Raw genomic sequence first — 25,190 nt, forward strand, 5'->3', positions numbered from 1 at the left:
TTAGCTCACTACTAGAAATTCGCTAAATACCGACCAAAAAAATCGACCAAAGTTGGTCGGTTATGGCCAATTACCGACCAAAACGCGGCCATTTATGTGTGAACGGTATTTTGACGGTCGGAAAGGCATACCGACCAAAGTTGGTCGGAAATTACCAACCAAAGTTGGTCGAAAATTACCGACCAACTTTGGTCGGTCAATTAAATTCAAAAAAACAAATTGCAAAAAAAAACGACCAAAGTTGGTCGGTTTTTTAATTTTGTAATCAAAAGATTCACCATCTGGGAATCGAACCGGGGTCTGTACTGTGGCAGGTTACTATTCTACCACTAGACCATTGGTGCATTTTGTTTTAAGAATATCTTTTATTTGATTTGTACTCTTTAATTGTATTTTCGCACGAAAATAACCGACCAACGTTGGTCGATTTTTTAAAATGACTGGCCGAATTAACCGACCAATTTTGGTCGTTTTTTTTTAATATTAATTTTTATTTATTTTAATTGAAAAACCGACCAAAGTGGTCTGTTTCTTGAAAAATAAATTTCGCGGGACTCAAAAATAGTTTCCCGCATTTTTGCTCCTAAGAAAACCGACAAATGTTGGTCGGTTTCGTAAAAAAAAATTAAAAAATAAAATATTTTGAAAAACCGACCAACTTTGGTCGGTTTTTTGGCCCTTTTTTTGACCGATCAAAGTTGGTCGGTCGACTTGGTCGGTTTTTGCCGAATTTCTAGTAGTGATATAGTAAGCATAATCAAATAACAGTGTCAACAAAATATGGTGTAAACCTAAAACTACCTGGACATAAGCATAATTAGTAGCTACGTTACATACGTAGCCCCCACAAATAAAAGCACATATTAATTGAATTCACCTATGGGGTTAATTCTATCTTACAAGGTTAGAAAAGAGATTTATCTCGTCTCAAAGCCCACTCTCCGGTCACAATTTCGCTCTAAAGCCCCAACTCGGTGTCGTTCAATCCGGACACACTTCTAAGTCCAAATCACTATACGGAGCTATTGGAATCATCAAAACTCCGATCCGAGGTCGAATACTAAAAGTCAAGCTTGGCCTTTTTTGCCAATCTTTAGGAACCAAGTATTCCGATTTCAATCCGAACTCTTCCAAATCCCGAGCTAACCATCGTCGCAAGTCATAAAACAGTAAAAGCACATACGGGAAGTCTTATTTAGGAGAACGGGGTTCTAGAAAGCAAAACGACCTGTCGGGTCGTTACATGAAAGTGTGTGGAATATATAAATAACCAAATACAAGGGTTTTCTTAGTTTAAGCTTTAAATTAATTCATTACACAATTCAACATATATAAATGAACTTGTAGTAACATTTAAAGAACTCATGTTTCTGGTTGCCATTAGCACTAGAACAGTGGTATACATCACTATCTTTTTTCCCGTTTGATGTGAACCTGCACACACTTCTCGTAGAAAAATAAAGAATTTATAGACGATCATTTCCTCCCTACAATACCAACTTTTGCATATAGTAGAGAAAGACGTGTGGTCTAGTACATTAACATAATGAGATCTTTAATTTGGTGGCTAGCAAATTTTCCGTACGATAAAGACTTGAATGAGAAAACAACCTGATGGACAAAATTAAAGTACCAACTTTCGTTTATAGTAGAAATAGCTATAAAATTTCATTAGATAATTCAAAATATTTATCACAAGCTGGTGCTGGTGCTGGTGCTGGTTTAATTTCAAACTAGATAATTAGGAAGCATATTATTGAAGCCTAGTGCGAATAAAGTTGTCTTATCCAAATGATGGTAAGATAACAACTTTAATTTATATTGAGACACTGTTGGGTATTCCTTTACCAGTAAGTCCTGGTTCACTTGTAGGATAGAGCAATGTATATGGCATCTTAACAGGCCCCATCCTGTTCTTCAGTTTCTTGTCATTGTTCATCTTTATAATTTTTTCCTCAATTTCAGCCAGCTTTTTGCCGAATCTTTCTAAAGCTTGTATTGGTTCTTTATCCTTAGTCCACTCAGGAGTGTCTCTCTGGCCAAGGTAAATTTCATCTGAAGAATGTGTTGATAAAATCTCAATAGCAGAAATTCCAATTAGAGTCTGTAGTTGGGGTGTAATTGTTCTCAGATATCCTTTTTCGGGGTTCGTCTTCAGCTCTTCATACTCAGGACTGCCTGGCTCAGGCATGAACCTTCGGCTCATTGAAGGCCGATTTGGTAGGTAGCCACCATAAGGGTACTGCCCAAAATTTATGGCTGCATGAAGAGCAGAAGCAATCCATATAATTGTAGTGCATGAGTCAATCAGTTCTTTGAGGGCTTGCATTTTAGGCCACCATGGCTCAGATTTCTTGTCACCATGTCCATCTTCTCGGACTTCCTTCCACCAGGCTTGAAGTTCAGTGTCTTTCTGAATCATGTCATCTGTTTTGTAATAGAAGCTGCAATATTCCTGAACCCAACTTTTGATTGCTGACCATATTTCTAGCCCGTCCACAGCATATGGATAGTCCTCAATTAGTAGGCGGACACCTTGTTCCGATTCAGGATCCTCAACTGCTACACCTCTACAACACAATAAAAAATTCAAAAAGTTTTTCAGGATATTTGTTTCATTGTGAACTTTTCGAATTCTATAAGTAAATTCCAGGATTAAGTAGTGAATTACCTCTTGATAAGATCAGCAGGGAGAGCTTGATCTGGGAAAGACCAGTCCTTGTAAGCTACTGATGTCATCTCCATCGCGTATTTTGTAGGGAAAACTGTCTGCTCAAGAATTCCTCCGGCATTAAGTAGAGTCTGTCTAGCCAAGGCATTTATGTGCATTGTATCGCGGAAGTGAGGATGCAATAGCTTATAGATAGGATGAAGCACACTTAGCTGCCTGTTCGTCGCAATCACAAATGGCTCAATTGCAGCATGAGTGTGTAACCTGAGAAGAAAAACAGATATTTAATCAAAGAGGTTGTTGATAAACAAAACAAACTAAATTGATGATCATTGCCATAAAAAAGCCTTTTTGCAAGTTTAAGCACCAGTGGCTGATTAGTTGATGAACTCCAGAGTCATTGACTGCGACATAAGCTTTAGCTAATTGCCATATGGAAGCCTCAACACCATTTTCATGTGATGTAAAAACTTTGCTAATGGCACCAAGTTGATCTCCATCTGGATGAGGCAAGCTTAATTCAATGGCTAGCGGCTTCAAAGTCCCATCATTTTGTAGAAAGAGGAGAGTTCTTGAGGCATAAATTTGTGTACTGGTCATATTGATCTGCCTCAGATATGGCATAATTGTGTCATGATGATCCAATATGAAAAGCTGATTTGCATTGATCGCCTAATAGGGTACAAATTTATCAGATACAGGTCCCATTTAATTAAACAGGTATATCAGAACTATGATAAAATCAACTCATAAAACCTCTTCTATAGTGAATCCATCTAACTGATTTTGTATTTGTTCTCTGGTTAGTTTGCTCGTTTGGTCACCATAGACTTTCAGGTCCAGCTTACTAGTCGGAGGGAATTCCTGCAGAAGCGTTTTCAGCTCATAATTTTTTAACTGAAAAATAAGTAACTTCAGATTCCTTTCACAGTGACGAGAGATGGAGATAATGTGAAGTTCGTTTAGAAGTTAGGACCTAAGGTTACTTTATGTTTGGTTCCTTTTTTCTTGCTTTGCACATAGACAAGACAGAAATTTTAGAGGGAAAAGTGATAGTTTTAGATTACTTTAAGGGCACAAATGCAGACAGGGTTTATTCCAGCTAACATCTCCCTTGCAAATTCTTCATCTGTCCGCCAAGCTGACTTATCCTCTGTTGCAACAATGTAAGACTTTGAGAAAGCACAAAGCAAAAAAGAAAGATTCCCACAAAGAGGGTTGACTTACTGTTACTCTTTCAATCAAAAGTACCTTTAATAACCTGTGGCATTGGATACTTAAGAAACTGCTGACCAGCACTTTGAATAAATTCCTTGAGCATATGTGTAGTACTTCTCTGCAAAAGATCATTTGGAAGATTGATTCCTTCTTCATAGATTTTTAATATCTCTTCAAAGCTATTGAACTCATTGAGGCTGATGTTTGCTAAAGACTCGAGCTCAGGAACAAGGAGCTGAACGATGACCTTAAGTGCTATACCGACAAAATCTGTCATCTTTAGGGGTGCAAAATTCTCATCCCTTGGAACATAAATACCAAAGCTCATTATCAGTGGAAGCCGGCTCTCAGAATTAGGATCTGCACAAAAGTTCAGGAAATTATACAAACTGAATAACGTTAGCCTTTTTACTACAAAACAATCAGATATGGCTCATAGTAATGATCATTTTGATGCAGAAAATGAGAGAACCTGTATTTGTTGGTGGTCTTCCTGTTCTTCCTCTACGCGGATAAGGATACTTTTCAGATCCTCCTAGGATTGGCCTAACATAATCCGAACCCTTTTCAGGATCCCCAAGGTCATTGTAATATGCATAGTCATAAATCCTATCCCACTCCTCAAGCTTTCCGGTTCCATTTCCTCTCAAGTTCAGCAACTCTTCTTCTCTGTACCAACGTAACGGTGCTGGAGTTTCACTAGGAAGCCAAGCCTGCATCAAGTAAACAAAGTTGCCTCATCATAATTTAGACCACTAACAACAGCCTAATGGCTCTTCTCCTTTTCTTTTTCAGGAAGTTCAATGTTTTTCATGTTATACTTTACCTGATTGACAAAGAAAACTCGGTCTGATTTGTACTTCTCAGCTGGATAAACCCAAGAATTGCAAACAAAATGCATACTTCCATGACTTGGATCATCAACTTCAAAAGTCAGTTTCTTGAGAAAGAACTCACTAGGATTAAAGTTCTTGATAATGAATGCTCCTGGAGCTCCAACTTCTTCATCCCAATCAAATGTGACACTAAACTTTGATTCATTTCCTGAGTTATTCTCATCTCTCAAGTGTGTAGGATTCCCAAGTTTCCCTTTCATTTCTTTCCCTTCAGGAATATAATTTTCAATTTATAAATCACATTATTCAAGAAAAACTCATATAGCAAATTAGACCAGTGGTATATAAAGAATTTGCAACAGGACAAAGGATGACCACTATATCAACAAGTATGCCTCGGTTCCATGCAAGTTATAGTCGACTATGCGAATCCTCACTGACCATGTTACTCCATTTGCTCATCTCAGACAAATATTATACAAAATTCAAATAAAAAGTACTAGAAGTTCACTATATTTTCTATTGAAAAAGGATAACTGCAGTGAAGTATAAAAGATGGCGGAATATTGAAAAAAAGGGAAAAAAGAAATCACCTGAATCTCCAGTAAAAGAACTGATAAGCTGCAGGGTGACCTTATGACCAAGAATCTCATAAGCAGCTTGCTGTTGAACTACTTCAGATGGAACAAGGTCTAAAGGTCTCTTTTTAATCAGTACAACAGTACCATTGATCTTTTTCTTTTCAACTTTACTAATTGATGCCATTAACTCTTTGAGTCTTTGTAATATGAAGTGAATAACAAAGTAATCAGCAAAAGATGTAGGATCTTTTCTGGTGTTTAGGCCAAATGAAAGAAACTATGTATTTATAGGCAAAGGACACGGTTGTGTTATGATCAAGACACTTCATTTATTTTTTATATTATAGACAAATGTTAGTGAAAGTCTAAAGATATTGCACATCTGAATAGAATTTTACTTTTATAACTTAAGTGATTGGGTGAACAATTGATATTAAAAAGATTCTTTGCAGCTTTCTGATCACTTATTAATTTACGAATTAGTAAATACGTGCTCTTGACCCGAGGGTTGTCAGAAACAGTCTCTCTACCTTCACAAGTAAGGTTGTGTGCACACTACCCTCTCCATACTCCATTTGTGATATTACATTTTTTATTTTTGGTTGTTGTTGTCGTCTTAGTAAATACGTAATAACCATGTGACGAAGGTGTCCATGGTAAGTTTGCTCGCGCCTCAACAATTCTACAGGTTACCCACTACATCTCCCACTAGCACAAACACCACATGAATCAAATAACTCTGCCTACAGAGGATTAGGCAAATATGAAAAAATCACCAACTTTTTTATTTCTACTGAAATTTGATCCTTGATTTTTCATGATTTTAACTCGCTTCATTGACAGCTAAGCCACACTCTTGAACGTAGCGCCTTTGCATTTTGTCATCCAAAAGTACTTTTTTTGTGTGTACGACGTAGCAATGACAATGTTGTTTCTTCAAAAGGGAGACTGAGACATGCTAGTTAGTAAAAGGCTTTGTCCCATAAAAGCAAGGAATATAAATGCCAAAAAAATACAGCAAAAATCCCATTTGCAAATTGCAACAAGTAGGTACTCTTTGTGGTAATTGCAACTCCTCACTGAACTTGTCTACTAGCTCTATTAGATGGGTAATTACATTCTTCAGGTGAAATTTTCTACTTTAATTGTGTATAAGGAATCTTAGAAAGTTAGAACTATTTCATAGAGTTCCTTCTTAAAACACCCTTTTTTCCATTAAAAAGATTATGCTACTAAATAGAGTTAGCATCACCACTTGCCAAGAACCCAAAAGTATGAAAACTTAGTCTCTCTTTTGGCTTTTTTTACTCCTTAAGATATCATAGCCAACTTTTAACTTGAAAATAAATCCTTCAAGTGTTTAATAAGTGCAACTTTTTAAAAACTTTCCCTTATGATCGATTGGATTATAAAATTTTATCTGACCAATCAAGACAATAAAAATAAACTAGCACGTAAAAAAATGCACTTTCTTTTAATCAACTTGTCCAATTTCTGATACGTAGTGTATGGAACAGTGCAATACTCTAGCGTCAAAGGAGTAGTTGAATTTAATTATCTTTAATAGAAAGTGTTTGCTCCTCGTGCCGGTGTTTGTTTTTAATTTTATTTTTTAATTATCATAAATGCTTACGTTAACTATATATGTTGGGAATAAACCCCCTACAGTAATAATATTCACAGTAATAAAAGCGGAATAATAATGTAGCACCGAGATACGGTAATTAACAAGAATAAAAGAGTGACTACGACACCAAGATTTTTACGTGGAAAACCCTTTTGAATAAGGGAAAAAACCACGGCCCCGAGACGAGCAACTGATATCAATATAGCAAGGAATTTTACACTTTGTAGGTCCGAGTCAAATACTCCAAAGACCACTACAACATTCAAAAGAAATAACCCTCTTTTGATATTCACACCACACTACAATATCACTCACTCTCTATTTTTCTCACAGACTATTTTTTTCTTATATTTTGTCTGTGAAACCTGACTCTTTCTTTCTCTCTTTGTAGGTGTGTAGAAATGAGAGCTGAAGCTCTCCTTTTATAGCCTAAGCCTCACTCTCTAAAGCCTACTATATTTGACAATTTGCACACACTTTTCCTTCTTTTTCTTCAATATTGACAATTCAACAAAGTTGGCTACCAAACCAAAGAAATTCTCAGCTAAATATTTTCCTTAGGCACATGCCTATTACTTTGGCTCTTGAATGAGATGGACCCCATCAATCCCCTCCCCCCCCCCCCCCATCTCGTTCATCTAAAGGAGGTAACACTGTCTTTTAGTTTGAGTGCATGCCGATAAGTTCTTTGCATAGCTCGAACTTGTCTCTTGTACCACCTTGGTCAGCATATCTGCGGGATTCTCACTTGTAGAAATCTTCAAGACTTTTAGAGATTCATTCTCTACCATTTCTCGAATCCAATGATATCTCACGTCGATGTGTTTGGTCCTTGCATGGTACATGGAGTTCTTGCTAAGGTCTATTGCACTTTGACTGTCACAATAGACGACAGACTCCTTCTGATGCAATCCAAACTCTTGAATGAATCGTTTCAACCATATCATCTCCTTACCAGCTTCAGTAGCGGCAATATACTCTACTTCAGTTGTAAAGAGTGCGACACACTTCTGCAACTTCGACTACCATGATATAGCTCCCCCTGAAAATGTGAACAAATATCCAGTAGTGGATTCTCTGTTATCAATGTCACCTGCCATATCAGTATCTGTATAGCCCTTCAAGATTGGATTAGATCCTCCAAAGCTCAAATAATCTCCCGTGGTACCTCTCAGGTACCTGAGTATCCACTTGACTGCTTCCCAATTTTCTTTTCCAGGATTTTCAAGGAATCTGCTAACAACACTAACTGCATGAGCAATATCAGGTCAGGTGCATACCATTGCATACATCAAGCTTCCGACTGCTGAAGAATAAGGAACTCTAGCCATGTTCCCTTTCTCCTCCATTATTGTAGGACACATCTTCTTGCTCAACTTTAGATGACTAGCAAGAGGTGTGCTGACTGGCTTAGCATTCTTCATGTTGAAGCGTTCTAGTACACGTTCAATGTACTTTTCCTGAGACAGCCACAACTTTCTGCTTGTTCGCTCTCGAACTATCTTCATACCTAGAATTTGTTGTGTTGGGTCCAAGTCCTTCATATCAAATGACTTGGACAAATCTCCCTTCAACTTTGCGATCAGCCCCTTGTCTTTTCCTACAATTAATATGTCATCCACATACAACAACAATATAATAAAGTTATTCTCAGAATTTTTTTTGAAGTATACACATGGATCAGAATATGTCTTTATGTAAGTTTGACTTTTCATGAATGAGTCAAACATCTTGTACCACTGCCTTGGTGCCTGCTTCAACCCATAAAGACTCTTATTTAGTTTCCACACCATGTATTTCCTTTCAGCTACTTCAAATCCTTCTGGCTGCTCCATATAGATCTCCTCTTCCAAATCTCCGTGAAGAAATATAGTTTTTATGTCCAACTGCTCCACTTTAAGATCCAGACTAGCTGCTACGCTCAAGATTGTTCGAATATAAGTCATTTTGACAACAGGTGAGAAAATTTTGTCAAAATCAATACCTTTCTTCTGCTCGAAGCCTTTTACCACCAATCGAGCTTTGTATCTAACAAGCTTGTCATTTTTATCTTTCTTGAGTTTAAAGACCCATTTACATTTGAGTGGTCTTTTTCCCTTTGGAAGTTCAACCAGCTTGTACGTGCAATTTTTTTTGTAGAGTTTCCTTCTCCTCTTGCATGACTTTCATCCACTAGTTCTTTTCTGGATGAGACAACACCTCCTTAATACTTTTTGGCTCCCCTTCATCACTGATGAGGACATACTCTGTTGAAGGGTACTTGCATGACTCTACCCTTGGCCTCTCTGATCTCCTCAGAGGTTGGGGTTGTTCTTCTTCCTGAGTGGGGTACTCCACTTGCTAGACATCATCATCAAGTTGCTCCCCCTGCTCAATAACCTCACCAGGTTGCTCCCCCTGCTCGACAACCTCGTCGTTCCTACTTTCTGCACTTGTGGGATTGTTAGAAGTAGAAGGAATAGTAACAAGGTTAGGAATTATACCATTCTTGGCCTTCTCTGGCATATCATCAGCAGTTCCAACTTCACTTTCTCGGAAGATTACATCTCTGCTTCTGATGACCTTCTTCTTTATAGGATCCCACAATCTGTATCCAAACTCTTCATCTCCATATCCGATGAATATGCATGGAACATATTTATCATCTAACTTTGTTCTCTGCTCTTTTGGTACATGTGCAAAAGTTCTGCAACCGAACACTTTCAGATGCGAGTAGGACACCTCCTTGTTGGTCCAAATTCTCTCTGGGATGTCAAACGCCAACGGAACTGATGGACTCTTATTAATCAGGTAACAGGTTGTCTGAACTGCTTCACCCCAGAATGACTTAGGCAGTTTAGTCATTCTGAGCATGCTTCTCACCATCTCCACAATGGTGCGGTTCATCCTTTCGGCTATGCCATTGTATTGTGGGGTTCCAGAAACTGTCTTTTCATGTCTGATCTCATGGCTCGAACAGTACTCTTCAAATTCCCTTGAAGTGTACTCACCTCCATTGTCACTTCGGAGACGCTTTAGCTTTTGGCTTGTCTCCCTTTTCACCATAGCATGAAACTTCTGAAAAAATTGAAACACCTGATCTTTGGTTTTCAAAATATAAACCCATAATTTTTGTGAAGCATCATCAATAAAAGTAACAAAATATTTGTTACCATCTATCGATTCAATTTTTATTGGACCACAAACATCAGAATATACTAAATCAAGTATATTTAATTTTCTTTCAGACGATGTCTGAAATGAGACTCTATGCTGCTTACCAAATAAACAGAAGTCACAAGGTTTTACCATTGTATCTTTGGCATAAGAAATGAGTGATTTCCTGCCAAGAATCTGCAATCCCTTCTCGCTCATATGACCCATTCTCTTGTGCCACAAATCTGCAGAAATCTCATCTTGTGCCATGTTTAATTCACCTTGGCATATTTCTGCATTTGTCCTGTACAACGTGCCACGAGCAACTCCCTTTGCAATCACCAATGATCCTTTGGTGAGTCTCCAATTTTGATTTGCAAAATAGTTCTCGTATCCATCTCGGTCTAAAGCAATTCCCGAGATCAAGCTTATCCGCAAATCAGGTACATGTCGCACATCCTTTAGAACCAATGTGCATCCGACATTTGTCTTGATACAAATGTCACTGATCCCCGTAATCTTTGAGTAACTTGTGTTACCCATTCTCACAGTACCGAAATCACCTGTTACATATCTACAAAAAAAGATCTCTTATCGGTATGGCATGGTAAGATGTTGTTGTATCAACCACCCATTTCGACTCTGGACCTGATAGGTGCATGCATTATTCATCCTTATTTATAAAGAGGACAACATTATCATTGCTTTGCACCATGTCGGTTGTGTTGTCGTCATTCTTCTGGCCACTGGTTTCATATTTGCCCTTCCTTGGATTTGGGCAATCTCTTTTGAAGTGACCTGGTTGATCACAATTGTAGCAATTTCTGGCTCGTGATTTGGATCGGTTCTTAGACTTCCCACGAGCTCCGGATCTACCATAGTTGCTCGAACTCCTTTGATAACTCCTGCCTCTACCTTCTGTGATGAGAACATGTCCTTGATTTGCAGGCTTCTTTCTCATCTTCTCATTGAGTAGAAGAGTCGATGTGACATCTTTCAACTCAATGGTAGTCTTACCGTGCAGGATGGTTGTTGCCAGATTATCGTACGAAGATGGCAACGAGTTCAACAGTAAGATGGCTTTATCTTCGTCCTCGATTTTCACTCCGAGATTGGCGAGCCGTGTGATTAGTCATTTAAACACATTTAAATGTGACAAAAAATTCGTATCTTCACCTATGAGTGGAGCGTATAGTTGCTTCTTCAGGTATAATTTATTTGTCAGCATTTTGGACATGTATAGGCTTTCCAACCTTGTCCAAATGCCACATGTGGTGTCTTCATCAATGATATTATTTACCACATCATCTGATAAGTGCAACCTAATTGCACTAGCAGCCCTTTCATCCAAGTCAGCCCAATCCTCAGCCTTCATGGTATCAGGCTTTTTGGCATCAGCATCTAGTACCCTGTGTAATCCTTGTTGGATGAGTAGATCCCTCATCCTTCTTTGTCATGTTGAGAAACCGCTATCTCCGTTAAATTTTTTTACCTCGTACTTTACTCCGGACATTTTTATTTTTCACCAAGTATAGTACTACCGACAGTGAATAGTATTTCTGTGAATGAGTAGAACCTGCGCTCTGATAGCAATTGTTGGGAATAAACCCCCTACAGAAATAATATTTACAGTAATAAAAGCGGAATAATAACGTAGCACCGAGATACGGTAATTAACAAGAATAAAAGAGTGACTACGACACCAAGATTTTTACGTGGAAAACCCTTTTGAATAAGGAAAAAAATCACAGCCCCGAGACGAGCAACTGATATCACTATAGCAAGGAATTTTATACTTTGTAGGTCCGAGTCAAATACTCCAAAGACCACTACAATACTCAAAAGAAATAACCCTCTTTTGATATTCTCACCTCACTACAATATCGCCCACTCTCTATTTTTCTCACAGACTATTTTCTTATACCTTGTCTGTGAAACATCACTCTTTCTTTCTCTTTTTGTTGGTATGTAGAAATGAGAGCTGAAGCTCTCCTTTTATAGCCGAAGCCTCACTCTCTAAAGCCTACTATATTTGACAATTTGCACACATTTTCCCTTCTTTTTATTCAATGTTGACAATTCAACAAAGTTGACTATCAAACTAAAGAAATTCAACAAAGTTGGCTACCAAACCAAAGAAATTCTCAACTAAATATTTTTCTTAGGCACATGTAGGGGTGTTCAAAACCATACCGAAATCGAAAATTGAACCGAAACTGAAGCTTAATGGCTTATTGGTATCGGGTTAACGGTTTAACGGACGGAAAACAGATTAAAATTTTTTTATTAACGGCTTATCGGTTTGGGGGCGGATTATTCAATTTTCTTAACGGATAATTCGTTAACCCGTTAAGAAAATATACATATATATATATATATATATATATATATATATATATATATATATATATATTATATTATATTATTGGTATATTAAAGATCAAAAACCCTTCCACTTCTTCCAGTACTCTATCTCTAAGTTCTAACGCATAATTCCTAAATAATCAGAACCCTTACGTACTATGCATCAGAAGATCCCAGGATTGGCTTAGCTTAGCTTATTCTCCCACCCTACAACAAGATTGTTTAAGTTGATGTCTATGGTTCACCTCTGCTTTTGTTTTTTAAAACTAATGCATGTTGTCTATGTTTAATAGAAGAACAGTAGTGCTGTGTCACATTTTTTTTCACTCTACAACACATGACACACTACATCATTCTTATGTAGGCGTTAACAGACATGTATGTTTGGACTCAATGTATAATTTTCTATTCTGAATTTGTATGCTAGGCGGTCAGCAAACAATTAATACACGCAATATAGATTGAATTAGGTCGATAAACCGCCCAATAACCGCCCGATAAGAGCTAAACTGATACCAATCCGCCCGATATCTTATCGGGTGGCTAGCGGATTAATACATTTAAAAGCTGATAACCGTTAAGTCAAACCGTTAAGAGTAATTAACCGCTCAATCTGCCCGATAAGCAGCCCTAGGCACATGCCTATTACTTTGGCTCTTGAATGAGATGGACCCCATCAATATAACATTAAAGTGCTTTCTTTTAAGCATAATACTTAACATTGATCCGCTTCTTTTTAACCAAAAAGAATTGCAGAATTTTTTAATTATATGTCGCATAACAAAAAGCGATCTACGTGGATTTTTATTTATTTTTTTGAAATTGCAGACACACAACCAGAAAAAGGAAAACGAAAATATGCATGAAATTCTGCAAATGCGTACTAGCATTAATTCGGTGAGTCTTACCGATATAAAAACGAAATGACTCTATGGAGGGTGGAACTCTAACTATACAATGTGATCTCTACTACTTATTACATACTTGTCCTTATTGGGCAACCCGGTGTACTAAACTCCTACTATGCGCGGGGTTCGGCGAATGGCCAGACCACAAAAGTCTATTGTATGCAACCTTACCTTACAAGAGACTGTTTCTACGGCTCGAACCCGTGATCTCCTGGTCACGTGGCAGCAGCTTCATCAATTACGTGAAGGCTCCCTTCACACTTGTGCTTATTGATTTGTTAAAATCTTATGTAAGTCAATACATCAGATTTATCCCTTGTTAAGGTGAGAGGTAAGTTTTTAAGTAGACCTAAAAGCAAAAGAAAAGTAAGTTCTTTTAATGTAGGCTTATCTAGATAAGGGAAGATGCCTAAAGAAAGAATTAGTTCGAAAAACAAGATTCTTCTCTTGCAGTTTTGCCACAGTATCCAATATAACTTAATACTAGTTCAAACAAAACTACCAGTCAGCTGCATTTTAATTGAACAAGAAGAAACAAAAACTGGATATATAGCATACAGTACTTTATTCACAATTTAGAACTGGGCACTTGTTGATACAAATGAATTACTTACAGAACAGAAGAGCCTACAGCATTACATCCTTTAGCTGTAGCTGGAACTTCCTTGAAATAAAAATAAAAGATTTTATTTTCTATTATTATTAGGAATATAAAGAAACAATAACAACACATGGATTTAATACTTTTATATTGAATTAAAGTTCTATATTGACACACTGTTAGGAATTCCTTTGCCAGTAAGTCCTCCTTCACTTGTGGGGAAGAGCAAGGTGTATGGAACTTTAACAGGACCCGACCTGTTCTTCCATTTCTCATCGACATTCATCTGCATAATCTGATCCTCGATATCACTCAGCTTCTTTCCAAACCTCGCAAAAGCTGAAAGTGGTTCTTGATCCTTTGTCCATTCAGGTGATTCCCTTTGCCCGAGGTAAAGTGTATCCGAAGAATGCCTTGACAAGATCTCTATGAGGGAAATGCCAAGCAGTGTCTGCAGCTGAGGAGTGATTGTTTTGAGGAATACCTTATCCGGATTTGTCTTGAGCTCTTCATACTCAGGACTTCCTGGCTCTGGCATGAAATTTCGGCTTAATGTAGGGCGATTAGGGAGATAACCAGCATAAGGGTATTGCCCAAAATTGACTGCTGCATGAAGTGCTGAAGCTATCCATATTGTGATGGTGCAAGAGTCTATCAATTCTTGCACTGTCTGCATTTTAGGCCACCAAGGCTCATCTTTCTTGTCACCGTGTCCCTCTTCGCGGAGTTCCTTCCACCAGGCTTGGAGTTCAGTGTCTTTTTGAACCGCATCATCTGATTTGTAATAGTAGTTGCAGTATTCAGTTACCCAACTTTTAATTGCTGACCAAATTTTCAACCCATCAACAGCATATGGATAGTCCTGAATCAGTAATCGAATGCCAAGTGGGGAGCTCGAGTCCTCAACAGCCACTCCTCTAAAATTGAGTAACATCATGTTCATGTTAGCAAGACAACACCACCAAAAATGTTATTTTAGTGACCAATTTATGTTATTTATTTACCTTTTGATGAGATCAGTAGGAAGTGCTTGTTCAGGGAAAACCCAGTCTTTGTAAACTACTGCTGACATTTCCATGGAATATTTGGCCGGAAAAACTGTCAACTCAAGAAGTCCACCACCATTGATCAAGATCTGTCTTGCTAAAGCATTTATGTTCATCGTCTCACGGAAATGAGGGTGGAGAAGCTTATAAATAGGGTGAAGCGTGCTTAGTTGCCTATTTGTTGCGATCACGAATGGCTCTATCGCTGCATGTGTATTCAACCTGAGAAGATAACAACAAATGATTCTGAATAGTATTATTTAACAATACATTTAGTTTGGTTATGGGTAAGTTGTATTTTATATAAAGCTTTCTGACAGGTTTTACCAGTGACTGATGAGTTGATGAACGCCCGAGTCATTCACTGCTGCATAGGCTTTGGCCAACTGCCAGATAGAACCTTCAACACCTTGATCAGCTGGTGTATATACTTTGCTAACAGCGCCAAATTGATCTCCATCTGGATGTGGCAAGCTTAGTTCAATTGCTGATGGCTTCAAAGTTCCATTATCTTGCAAGAAGAGCAGAGTTCTTGAGGCATAGGTTTTTGTGTCTGTCGACGTGTTAATTCTCCTCAAGTATGGCATAAGGATATCATGATGGTTCAATATGAATAGTCTGTTAGTCTTGATTGCCTGATAAATAATAGTACCAACTCTTGTCACTATAGTCTACTCAGAGAACTTGACTGAAGAATCTAGCTAGTATCAAAATTAAAGTAGTAATTACCTCATCAATTGTTAGTCCATCCAACTTATCCTCTATCTGCTCTCTGGTAATTGTACTGTTTTGGTTGCCATATATTTTAGGATCCAACTTGCTTTTCGGAGGGAATTCCTGCAGATATTAGATAAGTCAACATCTTCAAAATGCACGAAGAATCACGAAAAATAGAAATAAACATAAGCAAGTTCTTGATATCTTGAAAGACTAGCAATTCAGATGAATTAAAGCTTACTTGGAGTCTACTGATTATGACAGGATTGACTCCCGCCAACATTTCTCTCCCAAATTCTTCATCCGTCCTCCATGCAGTTTTATCCTCTACACCAACAGTATTTAGATTACCAAAAGGCGAGGCGTGAGAAATAATACTTTGAAAATGCTTTCGATCATATAGAAATTTAAATAATACCTTGAATAACCTGAGGAGTTGGATACTTAAATAGGCCTTCACCATCACTTCGAAGGAGTTCTTTTAGTATCTCTAAAGGAATGCTATCAGTAATGGCTTTCAACAAAGGGCCTTGAGGCAACTTGATTCCTCCTTCATACAGTTTAAGTACATCCTCAAATCTATCAAACTCATTAGGCGTGCTATCGAACAAAGCCTTAAACTCAGGGAGAAGCAACTGCACAATGGATTTCAAAGCAAATGTCAAGAAGTCTGACAACTTTATATGACCAAATCGCTCATCCCTTGGCACATATATGTCTAAGCTCATAAGCAATGGAATCCTGCTCTCGGAATTAGGATCTGCAGAGAGTAAATAGCTAATGTCAAGTATATATAATAGTAAATTAAAGTTGAGACTATTATACTTGTTGAAGTACACAAATGAAATGTATTTTGTGAATGTCTTAACCTGTTTTGGTTGGTTTGCGGCCTGTCCTGCCTCTACGAGGATACGGGTACTCAGAAGATCCTCCTAAGACAGGCCTTGACAAATCTTGGCCTTTGTCTGGATCACCCAAGTCATTGTAGTAAGCATAGTCATAAACTCTATCCCATTCCTCAAGCTTTCCAGTTCCATCTCCTCTTAAAGTTACTAATTCATTTTCTCTGTATTTTCGCAACGTTTCTGGTGTTTCACTTGGTAGATAAGCCTGAATCATTCATTACAACAATGCAAAGTATATGTTTAAACACTTAAAAGGTGTATTTACTTGTTACATTATTAATGAATGAATTAATTGTACCTGATTCGCGAAGAAGATGCGATCTGACTTATATTTATTAGCAGGATAAACCCAAGAATTACAGACAAAATGAACTTTGCCATGATTAGGAACATCTTCAAGGGTGAGTGACTTGAGGAAGAACTCACTAAAATGCAAGTTCTTGATAATGAATGCTTCTGGAACTCCAAATTCCTCATCATCCCAATCAAATGTGACTCTAAATGCTGATTCACCTGCTGCTATTGGGGTGCTATTTGTTAGCCAGTTCTCCAAGTATGCTGCTTTGCTGCGTTTCCCTTGTAAACCATTTGCTGCAAATAAATCGAATTCAGAAACAGATTAGTTCTACTTTTAGGAGTGATTTAAAGAAAGGTAAATAGGGAAAAAAGAGATTATAATCAAGTAGTAATAATTAACTTACAATCTAGGTTAGGCTTAAGAAATGATATTACAAGTTAATAACAAGAATGTATGCTAATCGAAGTGTCGACGAGAAAACGGGAAGGATAGAACATATAACAGCAGTTCGATGCACTAAGCTCCCGGTATGTTCGGGGTCCGAAAAAGGCCGGACCACAAATGTCTATTGTACCTTACCCGTATGTATTTCTAGATAGAACATATAAAAACCAAGAAATAAAATATAATACCTCATCCAATGATCCCTAAGGTCTGAAATGCTGAAACAAATAAATAATGGTCCTAACTAGAATAATTTACTACTTTACCACCCTAGTCTGAGATTTGATAGGCTGCCTTTTTTCATATCTTAAAAAATAATAACTAAAAATTTTTGAATAAAAGAGACAATTACAGATAACTTTACTCTTTAAGTGGTTCATATTTGGTCGTTTCGTGGAACTCTAAATTGGTAATTCTTGCCATGCAGATCAGTAAAATTTACTTCCAGAAAATTAAAGCATATACCTAATTATTTATACTGATATGAGATTCAAATATATATGTACACACATATACAATTCCAAGAAATTTTAAAGAACGTGTAGATGTATAACATTAATGTCCATTTCAAACTAACTGCAGCATCGGAGTCAGGATTTGAAGCTTATGAATTCTATATTTTAGTCCTTAAGTTACTGGATTTTAAATTAATATTTTGTCATATTCAATGGATTTTCTAAGACAAATATAAAGTTTGAACCAAAACTACTGATTCAGTTAGACCCGTAATCTGTACTTTAGCATTGCCCCTGACTGACGGTATAGAAGAGAAAATGTTCCAGGTGTATGATCAGTAATTTAGCAGTGATAAAGTTTTTCTTGAAGATATGTTCATTTTAGACCATATGGTTGAGTTAAGGCCACGTTAATTCTAGTTGACAACACTTTACCAGATGCTTCTGTTTCATTCTTGTACACATTTCTGGGAAAAGAATACTACAAATGAAATTAAACTGTCCCTTTCTCCATAGTTGAAAATTCAATAAATAAAAGACAGAGACTTTAAGACTCGTAACTTGACAAGAGTGGGTTACTCTAGTGGTGAGTACCCTCCACTTCCAACCAAGAGGTTGTGAGTTCGAGTCACCCCAAGAGCAAGGTGGTAGTTCTTGGAGGGAGGGAGCCGAGGGTCTATCGGAAACAACCTCTCTACCCTAGGGTAGGGGTAAGGTTTGCGTACACACTGCCCTCCCCAAATCCCACTAAGAAATTATACTTGGTTGTTGTTGTTGTTGATGTTGTTGTTTAAGACTCGTAACTCATCTAGGTTGGTGGGGTCTTCATCACCTTAAATTAAATAACTTGCTTCTATTTCTGATTGAGAAATTATGTTCCTCAATTAATAGGGTTTCTGTACACATGTATATATGTTTGGATTCTCCACTAAGTTTTGATTTAGTGTGAAAGAATTTCAAATGGAAAAAAGAGTTGAAATGGCTTCTTTAAATTGAAAAATCAGAAGGAAAAAAAATGATTTGGTTCGATTTAAAAGGTTGAATTGATGACTTAGTCCTTTAGGTTGATTTTAGACATTAGTTAATTTATTTTATAGAAACAGTCTATGATATCTAAAAATTGCACAAAATACTTTTCGTGATCAAAGAAAAAGTTAAACAGCAAATATATTTTGTAACACTTCAGATCTTTCAACCATGATAATTTTTCAAAAACTAAGAAGATATGTTGAGGTAAAAGCAACAACTCGATAACTTTTAAACCAACATTAGGGGCAGAGGTAAAGGTAAAGTATTGGATATAGGGTTGGAAAAATTCTGTAGCTTTTGCTTAGATTTTATATTTGTATTAAAAAATTATAATATATATATATATATATATATATATATATATATATATATATATATATATATATATAATTACAAACCCGATAATTAAGACGAGCTATTGTTCAATGATAAATTCAAAATGCATAACGTTCAAATTTTAGCTCCGTCTTTCCTCATATGATATGTCTTTTCTGGTAACCTCACTCTGCCTCCTCCACAAATAGAAAAAGGACAAAGAAATGGAAAAAGGGGACTCTTGAAAACTTAGTTCAACTACTTTCATTATGTATAGCCTAAAATTGAAACAACATAAATTCAGCAAGTACAAAATTCAACAGGCAAACCTTTCTGGAATTTCTTTTTATAATAATTTATACTCTTTCTTTCACCCTAATTTTACTCTTAAGTAAATTTTCATTTTAGACTATCATATGTATGCATAGACAGACACGCACCACATTTAACAACGAAAGTGCTCATAGGCCATAGCATATTCTACGTTAACTTGTCATTGTTTTTTTTTCCTTATAAGTAATGTACGCAGTATCACAAACGAAAGCCACGCACTAGGTTAGTGCTGGACATAAGACATTACACAAAATGGGGGTCCTGTACAAAATAGATTAATACTTGCAATATTTTTAGAGAAAAGATATGACATAAAAGTATAATAATTGTTTGAAATAAAGAAACTCCAAAGTCAAATGCATATAAATAAAAAACAACGTCCTTTGGTACCAATAATAAATTGTATCTTTGTATACGGTCGAAATAGATTTCGACCTTCCTACGTTCGATCGAGTTCAAGTGTTAAAAAGTCAGAATGAGATTTTGGGAGTGAACTTTGAAGTCGGTACTAACGAGCCTCGAGCCCGAAGGTCGCTCGAGGAGTCGGCTCGATAACCCTATCGAGCCCATGACCGAATCGATCCGCAAGGCACTGCTTCGAGGTCGGAAATGCGCGACGCCCATCTCGAAGGTCGAACTCGAGCCAAAGGACCCGACCCAGTAACGAATTCGAGCCAGTATCGAGCTCACAGACAAGAGCCGTTGCAACCGCACCAAGAGAGAAAATCTTGGTGGGAATCAAGAAAGAGACAAGTCATCATGGGCCTTCCACTGTATGCTTTATTTTATTATTTTTTGTAATGACCCTCTTCTATAAAAAGGGGAATCCGTGTAAGCTATGGAGGCAGAGAAGAAAAAACACACTGTAACAAAAAAAATCACTTCTCATATTGAAAGATATCCCTTTATGCTTGTTTTACTTTATCTTATTCATTCTTGTTGCCCACTATTTGTATTCTTATAGTCAAGAGTACACATATCTCTATTTCTATACACGATTTATATCGAATTGTATCGCATATCCTTAGAACCATACACAAAATCTAACGTTATTTAATTTTTCCGGTAAACAATTTTCAAATAATCACCCTAGAAGACTAGCTAGAAGATGGGACTGGGAGCACAAATACTTATTGAAGTTATTAAAATCAACCATTAGGCCTAATAAAACTGTAGGTTCATGAAATAAAAAAAATAGCTCAATAAAGTAATCCATAATATCACATGGTACTTTCTGTTCCGCATACCTTTAATTGGAGTACTTTATTGATATTTGATAGTCCCTACAAGTAGGGACTGCTCCAAAAGTTAATACACATTGAAAATACTTTATGATTACACGAGAACCAAATCTGAATTAGATATGTTCCAGGGCATCGATTTATTCTTTTGAGAATGATCTCTACTTTGAGCGGAGGAAAGAAATGCAAGGTAAAACTGTGTATAATAGACCATTATAATTCGATCCTTCTTCGAACCCCGTACATAGCGGGAGCTTAGTGCACTGAGCTGCCCTTTAGAATAATCTCTCACGTCTCGTGTGATCATAATTATAAGTGACCTTAAAGGCTGCTGAATTTGTGATTTTTTTTTCTCTTTAAAATATCCAATATTTGAAGTGTTGCATTAATTTTGATTTGCTCTAAATAAACTCATTAATGGAGTTAATCCTTCTTGTGAAATATCCTTTATTACCAGGCTCGAACGAAAATCTTTGATTAATATGGGAGGATACAATCATCCCTGTCATATTATTCATGGCGAAGTTATGAATATTATATGTCTCCTTTATTTGATTAAAACTTTGGAATAAAAAAAGCATATAATAAAAAGAAGTACTCACCAGGATCAGCATTAACAGAACTGATCAACTCGAGAGAGACCCTCCGACCAAGGAACTCAAGAACTCCATCAAGAACTGAGGCATTAATATCAGTAAAATCCAAAACATTTTTCTTCATCAAAACCACTGTTCCTTTTACCTTTTTTCCATCATCTTTCCCTGTGATTGCATCCACAATCTTCTCCAGAAACATGATTAACTAGTTGATAACTTTCTCTCTCAATAACCTTCCAAGAAAACGAAAGAAAATAGAATTTAGATGAGTTTAATTTAATTTGTGTTGTGAAGTTTCTAACTAGGAAATCTAATATTTATAACAAGAACAAGTAGTTGTCTAGTTGAGAATAAAGAAAAACAATAAAAAGGGGAAAATAAGAAAGACAAAAGCCATCTCTATATTCCAACTTTCCTGTCTAGCTATCGTCTGTCCATATTGGTCTTTATTATCCTTTTATTTATTAAAAAAAGATTTATTTATAGCACATGATGGGTAGCAAGTACGTTTTCAATTTTCCCCTTCTATTCTCAAAAGCCTTCAAAAAGTTTGGCCAATTCTTCATTCTTCTTCTTCCTTTTCTTTTTGCCTTCGCAAAAAAATTATCTGTATCGGATTTTTACATTAAATAATTAATAAATGCATAACGTATGTTTGTAAATAAAATTATTTACTTAATCATAGTTAATTAATATATATTATCACCTTATTAATTCACTTAACCATAATAATATAATATGATTTGGTACAAATACTCATGCGGATAAAATTTTACCGCAATTAATGTAGGTTTATTTACGTGGATAATTCTTGGGCCCGAGTGAATTTCTTTTACCTTTCTAAAAATCTACACATCAATCTTAGTTGGAGTGATTCTGAAAATACTTATTCATTATCTGTTATTCATGTTTATCTAATTTCTACACTAAAATAAGTTGTTTAATATTTGGAACATCCTTAAAACATAAACAAGCTTTTCCTCAAAAATATTTTTCCCCTAAAAAAAAAAAACGACTCGCTCAAAATCGTCCTAACTCCCTAGTTTTGCTTTGTTTATATTGTGCCGTGAAATTCCATCTTTGCCGAGGTAATTTGATGCGTTTGCATCTCATTTCAAAACGATTAGAATTGTTGTAATATTACAAAATTGTGCTAGTTAATTAGTTGCAACTTGCAAGGAGTGATGTGAAAGTATTTACACATTGTATGTAGATGGTAAACAAAATTATCATTTTTGAACATTTATCCATTGCTCTTCTTCATTTGTATGATATATAAACACCGCGTGCGTGTAATTAGCCCTCATTCTTATGAGGTAAATCCCTCATTCTTAGAAAAACACTGGTTACGTATAGTTGTTCTATTGTTACAATTTATAATAATAATTTCAATCAGATGATTACCTCAATAGTTATAGTTTGTTTTTAACCCTAATAAGACTCGTGTATTGCCTTTCTAATTACTATTTTGACGTTGAGTTTGTCTATCATCAAAATTTACCCTCATAAATCATTTAGATTAAGTGTACGACGCTATTACAGTCAAATCTCTCTATAACAGTATCCTTATATAATAGTTATTTACTTTAAAACCTGAGTTTTTCTCTAGACCTAGTATTATATTATGTTATAATATGTCTTCTATAACAGCACTTCACTACATCAGTCAAAAAATTTCGGAACAAATCAGGATGTTAAAGATATATATATATATATATATATATATATATATATATGTGTATGTGTGTGTGTGTGTGTGTGTGTGTGTGTGTGTGTGTTTATTAAAAATTAAAATGCTTTAGGAAATAGTCATATGTTCGACTCTTACTAAGAAAGGCCCTTTCCAATAATACTTTTCCTCTTTTCTTGTAGGATATGAGTAAGGAAGCTGATCATAGCCAATTAAATGCATTTCAAATTTATTTTCTCTTGTTGTCTATGTGGTCAATTCTTCCCCACGAGCAAACAAGTGGAGTGATTTGAATCCTAATATTTTAATTTTTCTGTTCAATTCCTCTATGAAATTTTTTTGCCTTTCTTGTCAAAATCCTTTCTCTTCTCTTTTTTATTATTCAAATGCATCAATACTATTTTATTATTTTATATATACAACCTATGGTACATAAGCGAACACATCTTGAGTTGAAAACTGAAATGAAGTTTCCATTATTATTCGTATAGAGGTTCTTGAGGAGGGAGGTTCTTGAGGTATGGATTCAGAAAAACGTGTTGGCAATATGGAATTTAAGTCAAACTCTTTTTGGCACGTAAGTGCAATTCAACACGGTAAATAATTTTATGACTAGACATATATAGTGACTTTATCCAAATTATAAATTATCATCATAGTCATAGTTTGAACTTTCAAATGATGTTAAATATTACTATTAATAACTTTGCTAGACTTGGATTGAATTATCTTTTTTTTTTCGTAGTCTTCTTAAAGTTAGGTTTCTTTTGTCTCTTGGCTTGTTCTTCTTTTGAAAATTGCACATTGGCCTTCTTCCATATTTTCTTGCTCTATATTTTACTTTTATTTCTTGTGCCGAAAGAAAAGATTATTACCTTAATGAAGGAGCTGATAATGACTTTCATAAAATCACCAAGCCAAATAAAGGTATGAATAATGGAGCACAACATATGAAAATACTCACCATCAGCTAGTGTTTACACGAAATTAAATAATTTACAATTAGTGATGAAGGATATATCATTTTGAAAGATTTAGTTTTGTTGCCATAATATCACATTAGTGAGCTATGTGTATCTATCCTTATCTACGTTTTGCTTATTTATTTTTATAGGAGTATTATTTTAAGGGCCATAATTCATAAGAAGAAAAATGCAGGAATTCTTGTAAAAGATGTACAGTAAATTATATATAAAACTCAATTGATGTCAATGATGGATCTCCATATAAGTATAGTTGAGCATTAAATTTTGATTGAATTATCAACAATTTTCATCACAAGATGCGTGTCGTGCTATTGATATGAATATAGAGCCTATTGCTATTTGCTAGTGACATTTTTAAGAATAACAATCTTAGTAATGGTTCACTCCATTCGAGTTTCACTACCCAACGTAACTATGGACTAAATTTTGATTAAATAGATCCGAATTGTGAGTTACTCTCCTATGGAGAATTTTACTATAGCTAGAAACAATTCTATTTTGTAGAAATACATGTACTTTCAATTATGAGAATAATTTTATACGTTTCTATTTGTGCAAGACGGGAGCGTTACATGCACTCATAGAACTATATATAGGGAAATAAATGGTTGAAAGGGAAAAAATATGAGGGTTTAACAATTTTTTTTACTCCAAATAGTATCCTTATAAAGGTCTAAAAGTAACTTGGAGAGATTGAGAGAGTATGGCTCACCGAGATTATTAGTTAATGTTATATTAAGGAGATGAAATATGCCAACGAGTGGAGAAAGAGCTCCTCTACTCTGATTTATAAGAACAAAGGCGATATTCTTAATTCTGTAAAGTATCGTGGTATTAAACTTACGGATTATACGATAAAATTTTAGAAAAGTATATATCTTGTCCTCTATGTAGTACATAAAAGATAAAGTGAAAGAATGTGGTCCAAGATGGTTAGGCTACATCTTCTATAGACATCCAAATACAATGCATCTGTATAAGGTGCGCCGCGATAATAATTTGAAGGCATTAAAAGCAAAGAAGTCGACTTAAAATCACATGAAGTAAAGTTGCAATTATTTAATCTAGAAAAAGGGCTTATAATCTTTTAGAATCCATGAAGATTTAGCTAGCAAAGAACATAACACAACACAAGCAAATTAAACTATCTATACAAGCGACACTAAACTTATAAGGAGAAATTAATTTAGTCGT

At 35.8% G+C, this 25,190-nt stretch overlaps 2 protein-coding genes and 1 long non-coding RNA gene across 3 annotated transcripts; all 3 read right to left on the reverse strand.

The window, feature by feature from the left end:
* Positions 1-1,630: 1,630 nt before the first annotated feature.
* On the reverse strand, positions 1,631-5,573 carry LOC104116626 (probable linoleate 9S-lipoxygenase 5). Its single transcript, XM_009627522.3, has 9 exons — positions 5,319-5,573; positions 4,716-4,993; positions 4,362-4,602; positions 3,923-4,249; positions 3,739-3,824; positions 3,428-3,535; positions 3,039-3,343; positions 2,672-2,935; positions 1,631-2,570 (listed from the first exon to the last, which is right to left on the reverse strand). The coding sequence occupies exons 1-9, from the start codon at positions 5,488-5,490 to the stop codon at positions 1,817-1,819; spliced, it is 2,535 nt and encodes an 844-aa protein (XP_009625817.3). The 5' UTR covers positions 5,491-5,573; the 3' UTR covers positions 1,631-1,816.
* Positions 5,574-7,083: 1,510 nt separating this feature from the next.
* Positions 7,084-12,087, reverse strand: LOC138906599 (uncharacterized). Its single transcript, XR_011414089.1, has 2 exons — positions 11,836-12,087; positions 7,084-7,186 (listed from the first exon to the last, which is right to left on the reverse strand). It is a non-coding gene; the product is annotated as an uncharacterized lncRNA (long non-coding RNA).
* Positions 12,088-13,888: 1,801 nt separating this feature from the next.
* LOC104104499 (probable linoleate 9S-lipoxygenase 5) lies at positions 13,889-21,628 on the reverse strand. Its single transcript, XM_009612605.4, has 9 exons — positions 21,327-21,628; positions 16,908-17,200; positions 16,574-16,814; positions 16,123-16,464; positions 15,946-16,031; positions 15,717-15,824; positions 15,315-15,622; positions 14,946-15,209; positions 13,889-14,858 (listed from the first exon to the last, which is right to left on the reverse strand). Exons 1-9 carry the CDS (start codon positions 21,517-21,519, stop codon positions 14,105-14,107), a joined length of 2,589 nt encoding a protein of 862 aa, XP_009610900.1. The 5' UTR covers positions 21,520-21,628; the 3' UTR covers positions 13,889-14,104.
* Positions 21,629-25,190: the final 3,562 nt, after the last annotated feature.

Source organism: Nicotiana tomentosiformis, chromosome 1 (assembly GCF_000390325.3).
Source record: "Nicotiana tomentosiformis chromosome 1, ASM39032v3, whole genome shotgun sequence".
NCBI lineage: Eukaryota > Viridiplantae > Streptophyta > Magnoliopsida > Solanales > Solanaceae > Nicotiana > Nicotiana tomentosiformis.